We start from the raw sequence: 10738 nt of genomic DNA, 5'->3' as shown, positions 1-10738 counted from the left end.
TTCCACAGACTCCGAAGTCGCCCCAGCTCATTATCAATAAAGAGGACTGTACTGGTGAGTGAAATACGCCAAGCCCTTACTTTTTCTGTTGCATGTACACCAACCTCAGTCAAGTGTCAGAGGGTACGTTCCTCCTGTCTAACCTAAGCTATCGATCTAATAACTTTACATGCCATACAGGATGTGGCATGGTAACACATTCATACACATTGTTTTGGAATGTTTAGAGCACTTCTGCTTTCCATAACATTATTGATTTGTCTTTGTGAGTTGGTGCTCACTGGTGTAGCAGTCTTTGTGATGGTTTTTGGCAACTCTGGATCATCTGTCTCTCCCAGGGCATGAGGAGTGTGGCTCAGGTCAGGGGTCACCGTGTGGGTCAGAGCAGGTCTCCAGTCCTAAGTCTCCCCTCAGCAGCAGCAGCACAGCCCTCTCTAAGAACGAGTCCAACCAGGTATCATCAGCCCACATGCCTGTCTGCTTCTCTCTCTGTGTGTTTCTTTGACTGTGTATAATTTCAGCTTTTTCAAGCAGGTCCGGTGCTGAGGGTGCCTGCTGTAGAAGCGTTGTGGACACTGATCATTGTGATGATACTTGTCTCTCCTCCCTATCTGTTCCAGAGCCGTAGGGTGACCCACATCACTGCTGAACAGAAGAGGCGCTTTAACATCAACATTGGCTTCAAAACACTGAGCAGCCTGGTTCCCACTCTCAAGTCCCAGTCCAATGTAAAGCCATTATCTGTCTGTCATCTGTCTTCTGAGTCAACATACTCATATCTTCCAAATCTAGCTTTTGATGGCTTTTATTTAAAGTTCAGTTCAGAAGCATTGTATATGCACATCCTGTTATTTTCAGGTGCAGGGTACAAATAGTCAAGTAATGAAAGAAAGATGGATACCATCACACTGTTGAATGTTCCAACATGCAACCCAAAGCTTTTATTTAAACTATTAAAAATATATATATTTTTTACATGACCTTCCCAATATCACCACCCATTCTTATTGTGTTTAATACCAGATCAGTAATGCTGGCACGCTGCAGAAGACCGTTGACTACATTGCGAAGCTGCAGCAGGAGAGGCAGCAAATGCAGGAAGAGACCAAAAGGCTACGGGAGGAGATTGAGGAGATCAATGCCTCCATAAAGTACGTACTGCCTCACTGTTATCTGTTATTACTCTCCCCTGAGGAGACGAGTTCATGAAACATTTTCATTATTGGTACACAGTCACATGTAGGGTGTCCAATCAAAAACGCATCTTTTAACCAATGGGAAAAATATGTTCATTGTATATATATAGTCCTCTAAGAAAACCAATGGTCCAAACCCCACGTCTCTTATTGTAATCCATTCAAAAGTTATTGGAGTGTGTACCCTTGCAGGGTGGCCACAATTAGGGTGAATAAATAAATGGAGGCCAGAGAAAAATAGTGGTAAAAAATTGCGAAAATTGCATCGCATGCATGAATTAAACCTGGCAAGCTACTTTCCCATTTGAGCTCATCTTCTCGAATCTGCAGGACATAAAACAATATAGAGGAAAAATGTATATTGATTTTAACGTAGTATTTTCATATTTTAGGATAAGCTTTTCATATTTATTCTAAATTCCTGTTATTTCTCAAAGATTTCTCACAAAACAAGCGTGTCTCTGTGAAATGTCAACGGAGCACTGAACGTATACCAAGTTATTATTTTTTTTCAAAGTATTTTATATTTAATTTGGCTCATGTCAATGCTAATTTAGTTTTTTTCGACCTGTGGAAACAACTTTGAAGAACGGCCACAAAATGTAAAATCCTCACGTTGTTCAGAGAAACCTGCACAGCTTTGTCAAGAGGTCATGGTTTGTTTTTGGATGTATTAGGTTGCAAAATCTGACTTTTTGGAAATACTGTTAATGATATGCTAAAGTCCCCACTGAATGATTCAGAACATGAATAATACTTTTTGTCTCTGTAAAATGTATTTTATAACATAAGGAAGTAAAATTTCATCACCAAAGTGCATCTGGGCAGAGTGGGTATACACCCTACCATATGTGATGATACCATGTGTCAGTATACATTACATAGTAATCTGATCTGTATGTTATTGCTGTGCCACAGTGTGTGTCAGGAGCAGCTGCCTGCTACTGGAGTGCCTATCACACGCCACCGCTTCGACCACATGCGGGAGAAGTTTGATGAGTATGTGAAGAGCCGCACACTTCAGAACTGGAAGTTTTGGATTGTATCCTTTTACCCTTATCCTTGACATTGAACATAACTTTGTCATAATAATATAAGATTCAATCAGGCTACTTTTAATATTATGCTTGTTCATTTTATTTAGATCAGATGGCTAGATAAGATGCTCTATATCAGCAAAGAAGAGCCACCGTTTGACTGTTGGAAAGTACCCTAACCTCAGCTTTCAGACTTCAGGTTATGAGTGTAGAGTACAGTGCCTTCGAAAAGTATTCAGACCCCTTTACTTTTTCCACATTTGTTATGTTACAGACTTATTCTAAAATTGTTTAAATAAATACAAATCCTCATCAATCTACACACAATACCCCATAATGACAAAGCTTTTTTGCAAATCTATTAAAATAAAAGACAAATACATTATTTACATCATTATTCAGACCCTTTGCTATAAGACTTGAAATTTAGCTCAGGTGCATCCTGTTTCTACAACTTGATTGGAGTCCACCTATGGTAAATTCAATTGATTGGACATGATTCGAAAAGGCACACACCTGTCTATATAAGGTCCCACAGTTGACAGTGCATGTCAGAGCAAAAATAAAGCCATGAAGTTTAAGGAATTGTCCGTAGAGCTCTAAGACAGGATTGTGTCGATGCACAGAACTGGGGAAGGGTACCAAAAAACTTTCTTCAGCATTGAAGATCCCCAAGAACACAGTGGACTCCATTCTTGAATGGAAGAAGTTTGGAACCACAAAGACTCTTCCTAGAGCTGAACAATCAGGGGAGAAGGGCCTTGGTCAGGGAGGTGACCAAGAACCCGATGGTCACTCTGACAGAGCTCTAGAGATCCTCTGTGGAGATGGGAGAACCTTCCAGAAGGACAACCATCTCTGTAGCCATCCACTAATCAGGCCTTTATGGTAGAGTGTCCAGACGGAAGCCACTCCTCAGTAAAAGGCACATGACAGCCCGCTTGGAGTTTGCCAAAATGCACTTACAGACTCAGACCATGAGAAACAAGATTCTCTGATCTGATGAAACAAAGATTGAACTCTGGCTTGAATGCCAAGTGTCACGCCTGGAGGACACCTGGTGCCATCCCTACGGTGACCCATGGTGGTGGCAGCATCATGCTGTGGGGATGTTTTTCAGCAGCAGGGACTGGGAGGCTAGTCAGGATTGAGGGAAAGATGAACTGAGCAAAGTACAGAGAGATCCTTGATGATAACCTGATCCAGAGCGCTCAGGACCTCCGACTGGGGCGAAGGTTTATCTTCCAGCAGGACAACGGCACTAGGCACACAGCCAAGACAACGCAGGAGTGGCTATGGGACAAGTCTCTGAATGTCCTTGAGTGGCTCAGCCAGAGCCCGGACTTGAACCCGATCGAACATCTCTGGAGAGACCTGAAAATAGCTGTGCAGCGACGCTACCCATCCAACCTGACAGAGCTTGAGAAGAATGGGAAAAACTCCCCAAATACAGGTGTGCCAAGCTTGTAGCGTCATACCCAAGAAGACTCGAGGCTGTAATTGCTGCCAAAGGTGATTCAACAAAGTACTGAGTAAAGGGTCTGAATACTTATGTAAATATGATATTTCATTTGTTTTTAAATGTACATTTGCAAAAATGTCTAGACCTGTTTTTGCTTTGTAATTATTGTGTTTAGATTGAGGGTCAAAAACAATTTAATACATTCTTAGAGATTTAAGGCTGTAACGTAACCAAATGTGGAGAAAGTCAAGGGGTCTGAATACTTTCCGAATGCTCTGTATGTATTAACATAGTCAAAAGTGTAGTATTTGATCCCATAATCCTACCACACAATGACTAAATCAAGCTTGATAAACTTTTTGGATGCATTTGTACTTTGTTTTGGTTGTGTTTCAGATTATTTTGGCCCAATAGAAACCAATGGTAAATGAGATGTCATTTTGGAGTCAATGCAGTGCCCTAGACTGCTGCGCCACTCGGGAGGCCCTAGTTTCTGAACACTTGTGATTGCTACCATTATTATGGATTATCCTGAATGAATTGTGAATAATGATGAGTGACTAAGTTTGAGACACAAAGATCATACCCCCAATACATGCTAACCTCTCACCATTACCAACAACAGGGGAGGTTAGCATTTTATATCTAGTGCTGCAATTTCCGATATGAATGAAAATACCCTCAAATTAAAGCAGATAGTCTGCACCTTAACCTCATAGTCATTGTATAATTTCAAATCCAAAGTGCTGGAGTACAGAACCAAAACAACAACATGTCACTATCCAAATACTTTTGGACCTAACTGAAGGACGGTTGTTCCATGAGCCATCTGAGTATATCTGTCTTGATTGTCAGTGAGAGAAAGGAATAGGATGCAAATTCAGATCTGTTTTCTCAATAGTGTGTTTGACCCTTGACCCACCATCCTTAGTTCAGCATCATCATTAAGCCCCTGTTTGAGTCCTTCAATGGGACGGTCTCCACCACAAGCAAAGGGGAGCTGTGCGAGACCACACTGCAATGGCTGGACTGTCACTGCTCCCTGCCTGTGCTGAGGCCCAGTAAGTAAACCCCACGCAGCACCCCAAACCTCTCTCACACACACATGTTGTTTTCAATTAAATGGTAGCTGTGTCAAAGTAGGAGAGTGAGGCTAATGATTCCATTGGCATTTCACTATGATTTTTACTTGAATGACTGTCTTTCTGTAGGTGTTAGATTGCATGTGTGACGTTATGCTATACTGCCTTCTTTAGAATGTATAAAAGTCCATTCCACCCCCAATGCTTTCTAAGGAAAGTTTGGTGTCATGATCTGTCAACCTCTATCACCCACAATCTTTTCCTGTAATTTATTTACAAGAAAGAACACATTCAGTGTTTTTCTTGGCCAACATTTGTCTCCTGCACTCAGAGGAGCGATCTCATGATATGAGGGAGGGATGTTGACGTCAGAGATTATCTTCGCTGGAGACCGTTCATTTCACTAGGTTATATTACTACTGTCTGATTAGCATGCTGCAGGAAGTAGGATCCTGAAGAGTCAGCTACACAATCTGAAGCCCTACTGAGGCATGCTAGCTCCTTGTCTTCATCTTTGTTTCATTCCTCATATAAATGCATATTGTTATGCTTATTACACATTTTATAAAACACAGACTAGACAGCTAGCACATGACCGTCTGTGGAGGGGTATGATATTTATGCCTCTAACTTTCTCACTCATCACTTCCCGATTCATTCATTCATGATTGTTTCATATATCATTTTATGGAGAGAGAAATTTAAAATTTGACATTGTTTTGTGTAACTTGTTGTCACACAAAATGTCAACTCTGATGAATGTATAGCTGATTGGTCTTTCTGTTGTCCAGTGGTCCTAAGCACTCTCCGGCAGCTCAGCACGAGCACATCTGTCCTTACTGACCCTAACCTGCTGCCTGATGAAGCCACCCAGGCTGTCACCAACACCCACAGGCACTCCGCAGACTCCTAGCCGCACCCTCAGGAGAGAGGAAGCGGAAGAAGGGTTCAGATAGAGGGCATGGTCATAGTACTCTCTAGTAGAGCCCGTCACTGAGGGCCCCTACCACAAACTCCTCTAACCTCCCCAGATTGAAAAACACCTTGAAACATTTGTATGGAAAAGCACCAGCATTAGTTTGCCTTAAAGGTAATCCAAAGAGGTTACTCTGTCTTCCACCCTATCCATTACCATTCAGAACAGGACATGATGTTTAGGGTCTTTTTGTGCGTGACCTTATCCAGCCCACTGACCTATCATTCCTACACATCGACTGGGCTTTGCTGTCAACAACCCAGGCTCGGTGCATTACTTTGGAGGATTGATACACACAACCTATGGAACAACTTTACAGCATTTTTTGAACACAGCAATAATGTGGGTGCTTATATTTGTCCTATTTCACATATGTACAAGTGTGTATTATACGCATGTGTGAATTGGAATTGTGTTTTTTGCATATCCCAACTCTCCCTGGGACACCCTCTGAGAGTGGGGTCATGGCCATGTTCAGCCATTGTAAAAGGCGACCCTGGAGCAATTAGGATTACGTGCCTTGCTCAGATTTTTTTCACCTTGTTGGCTCAGGAACTCGATCTAGCAACCTTTTAGTTACTGGCCCAGAGCTTGAACTGCTAGGCGACCTGCTGCCCTTGTTGCTCTTTTGTTAATGTAACCTTCAACACTGCTGACAGGGGAACTACCAGCTTGTTTTCAGGATCACTTCAGCAGACAAATAACATGGCGCTTCAACCATTTAGCATACTTCCTCATTTTTGTTTTATCTTTTTGTTTTTTATTCAGCTCTTAAATTATTTAAGGTATAAGATGGCCTATGAACTGTCTTAAAAGGGAAATATCTCTTGAAGGAGTTGAGTGAGATTCAGTTGGTTCTGTTGTTTACTCTGTTGTATGACGATGAGTGTGGATACACTGAGCTTGCCATCAAAAAGCCTATAAAACAAACCAAAAGCTTAGCATTGATTGGCAGCATGCTTTGAGTACCATGAAAGCCTTCAACAGTAACTATTTGCTACTGGTCTTTCATTCTCATCATTCAGCTCATATGCATCTGGTGGGAGGGAGGGTGTCCCAGTCCTTTGTGGACAGACGTCCTGGGTACTCTACCCTTTTCTTGGGGGGTTGTACTGAATCATACCAGAAGTCTAATATCCTCAGATAATGTTAAGCCAAGGGTTATTCATGGAATAGTATTCACCTTTCACTTAAGGAAAATGCAGTTTTACGGAATGGACCCTGAGTGGTCCGAAGACCAAATGCGAAGCACTTGGGGGGCACACTACACTCACTGTACATTTAACATCATACGCTGCAGCCTACCTTCCATTCAGTCAATTAAACAAAGAAACAAAGTTGTGTTATAGGAGCATTCAAACATTATGTGGTGAATGTTGCTATTTTCTTCTTGTTCCGCTAAGGGAGGCGCTGGTGAGTGTTTAGGCTGTACCCTTTCACCAAACAAACACATTTAGGATACATTAAGCTGAAGACGAGCGTCAGCCATAAGCATACAGGTTACATAGCGTATGTATCTTCTATATTTGTTTCTCATAATCAAGCTAGCCTTTCAAAGATACATGTCTCTCCTAGTTCAGATCTTATTTGTCAAAGATGCAACTTTTATAGGCCATATTGAAATTAATATAGGAACATACATTTTACGCCCCTCTCCTTTATTAGTCTTGGAAACACCAACCTACGTTGTCACATTCTGGGAGGCATCCCATCTGTCTAGAGAGACTACTCCTTTATGAGAAATGCACCCCAGAACGGTACATGCATGGATACTGTATTACTGTTGCAGTTTGATATTTTGTGTCTTATTTTTTTGTTTGTTATGTCTTAGCACATTTTGTGTAAACTCTCCTCAGGATGTCTAATGATTTTTCTGTATTTATTACTTGATGCACAACAATAGTTTACTTTGAATGATGTCAAATCTAGCAGCATTGGTTGTTTATTTCATGAATGTATATTTTATGGGGGTTTTATAGTGTGCTTTTTGAGAGGCCTTAGTACATGTCTTAACTGTGATCACTTAATTTTTGCACCCTTTGCTACTCTACGAGTGGAGTCCCCTTTACCCGATGACTGGGGACTATTATTGTTACAGATCAAGATTCTGAGCCCCACATGTACATTATTGTCCAAATCAGACAGCATTAGGGCTAATCACAGCTAACATTCATCTAACGTCATTCAGATCAAACGTTTTATTTCTGTTCCATTCTAAGGGAATTGGAGCTATGCAAATACTCAAAGGGCAAGAGCAGATGGATGTCATGATGATTTAAACTTGTTTTGTTTGCAAAGCAGTTACTATGTGGGAAATATTCCTCTGTCAAGAATCATGACATGGTTTAAGTTATAAAACAAGTATTAACAATTTTGTCTAAGGAAGATTTCATTTATGAGATTACTTTTTGGAAGTCCTTGTCTGTTTGTTCCCTCTGAGAAGTTAGTGTTGTAAATATTTTCTTTCTTGTAGTAAAGAAAATAGTTTTTTTTCCTATATGGTTTGTGTTTTTCTTGTGTACTGTGTTTTGGGTAACCTTAATATCCTACTTTCTTACGTTCCCGACGGCACATCACAAGTCTAGGAAGTATGTCAAACGGTACAATTTCCGGAAACATTTTTAATGAATGGAACATAGTATTTTTTGCATTTTACTTAATGTGTATCAGGTACAATACATGGCATTTCCAACAATTGGTAACATTCTTGTATGACACAAATGATAACATAATGATACAGCCAATTCTTTGACAAAAAAACAGTATTTTCAATGTGACCCGGAACCAAATAAGTGTTCAATTGCTAAGACACTGACCAGTACACACTGATGAATAAATAAATGTCATAAATAAATATGAATTATTAATAAAGCTAGACTTCAAGTAGGCATATTGTATATTACTCTGTTCCTTTAATCAACCATTGTGTGTAGAGGGTGAGAAGCCTCTTCACAAACATAAGAGTTTCGTGGTGGTCGTTCACATCAAAAGGGAGTTGGCACACTTCTTGGCAGTCTTGTTGGTTGCACATCCAGGATTTCAGGTCTTTGATATGTTGACAGGCCTCATTGAGTCCATTGATCACCCTCTTTTCCATGTTCAGTTTGGCAGCTTCACTCATATAACAAAGAAAGGCAGAAAGATGTTTTCCGGTGATCTTCTCGTTCATCTTCGGCTCCTGGATCCAGCCTACCTGGTTGGGCCCAGTATGGGGGGGAAGAATCCCGGGCTGGTTCTAGTGGAATATGAAAGAGAAATGAAAGTCATTTTCTACTGTTAAAAGGCTCTACAGTGTCAATATAATCATCATTGATTGCATTTATGATGAAGGCAATGATTTACAGTTAATCAGTGCTAATGTTGTTTGCTTTTCTTTATAGAGTTTTAGTTTCATTAACCTTTTAACACTCAGGAAAAGGCTCCTAAACATACCAAGTAGTCCAACTCTTTTTGTCCATGACGCAACATCATATATGTTGCCATCTGTGTCCATTGGAAGGCTGCTACTTGTGATGTAAGGCACAGGAACAGGTAAAACACTGAAAGAGGGCACTTAAGTTAGTCTCCAACACTACCCATATCTGACCTGTAAGTTTATCATCGAAATGCTATTGGTCCTTAAAAGACCATGAATATTTCTACTATAGTCACTTACACTACCCATGTTATCTTCACTATAAGATCAAACAATATTGTGCAATGTTTTGTCTAAGAGACCGCAGATTACATCTTTACTGAGCGTCTCGAATATATAAATTCCTCTCAAGCAAAACATATTGTTAAAAATAAACGTTCAGTTCTCACCACCACAGAGTCCCATGTCAAATAGTTGTGTAGCTCTGGTCAAAGTGGCAAAGACCTTTGCTTATAAATGTGCAGGTTGAGATAAAGATCATCCAATATGCTTTCTTTCCTCTTTCTTTCGAAAATGCATATTGAAATTGCTTTATTGTCATTTTTTTGTTATTGTGTGAGTAATCACTACTCCCATTGAGAGTAAATGAGATGTGTAATTTGATCAACTTGAGTGTCAGATGTTGGGGCTTCCCTGACTATTCACCAGATATCGGGGCTGTCCTGATTCAAAATGTAGTCGTAGGAATAACATACTTGGCACAGGCTTTCTGAAAACTCAAATCTCACACACAGATTTAGTAAATATGTCCCTGTGGAGAAATATCAGCGATTGTGAATAATTTCGTAAGTGCAAAGGTTGAGTGATCGTTTATGGAATATATATACAGTGCCTTCGGAGAGAGTTCAGACCCCTTGATTTTTTCCACATTTTGTTACATTACAGCCTTATTCTAAAATGGATTTAAAAAATAAAGAATCCTCATCAGTCTACACACAATAAACCCCATAATGACAAAGCAAAAAAAGGGTTTTTAGAAATGTTTGCACATTTATTAAAAATAACAAACATAAATACCTTTATTTACATAAGTGTTCAGATCCTTTGCTATGAGATGCAAAATTGTGCTCAGGTCCATCCTGTTTCCATTGATCATCCTTGAGATATTTCTACAAATTGATTTGAGACCACCTGTGGCAGATTCAATTAATTGGATATGATTTGGAAAGGCGCCTGTCTACTGTAAATAAGGTCCCACAGTTGACAGTGCATATCAGGGCAAAAACCAATAAATTGTCCATAGAGCTCCGAGGCAGGATTGTGTTGAGGCACAGAAAAAAATGTCTGCAGCATTGAAGGTCCCCAAGAACACAGTGGCCTCCATCATTCTGCAGCATTGAAGGTCACCAAGAACACAGTGGCCTCCATCATTCTGCAGCATTGAAGGTCCCCAAGAACACAGTGGCCTCCATCATTCTGCAGCATTGAAGGTCACCAAGAACACAGTGGCCTCCATCATTCTGCAGCATTGAAGGTCCCCAAGAACATTCCCGACGGCACGTCACAAGTCTAGGAAGTATGTCAATGGAAGGACTATACCCTTAAAGTACTGTGAATAAACCTAATTCAC

At 40.4% G+C, this 10738-nt stretch overlaps 1 protein-coding gene across 1 annotated transcript in view; it reads left to right on the top strand.

The window, feature by feature from the left end:
• Positions 1-8250, top strand: part of LOC112262882 (MLX interacting protein) — a 53056-nt gene extending 44806 nt beyond the window's left edge. Inside the window, 7 exon segments of the mRNA XM_024438705.2 lie at positions 1-54; positions 339-454; positions 621-728; positions 1024-1151; positions 2115-2238; positions 4627-4756; positions 5569-8250. The exon segment at positions 1-54 is cut by the window's left edge and continues 19 nt beyond it. Coding sequence (XP_024294473.2) covers positions 1-54; positions 339-454; positions 621-728; positions 1024-1151; positions 2115-2238; positions 4627-4756; positions 5569-5690 — 782 coding nt within the window. The 3' untranslated portion in view covers positions 5691-8250.
• Positions 8251-10738: the final 2488 nt, after the last annotated feature.

This window comes from Oncorhynchus tshawytscha, linkage group LG12, assembly GCF_018296145.1.
Source record: "Oncorhynchus tshawytscha isolate Ot180627B linkage group LG12, Otsh_v2.0, whole genome shotgun sequence".
Lineage (NCBI taxonomy): Eukaryota > Metazoa > Chordata > Actinopteri > Salmoniformes > Salmonidae > Oncorhynchus > Oncorhynchus tshawytscha.
The sequence above is the reverse complement of the archived record's forward strand: the minus strand, read 5'-3'. Positions and strand labels throughout refer to the sequence as shown.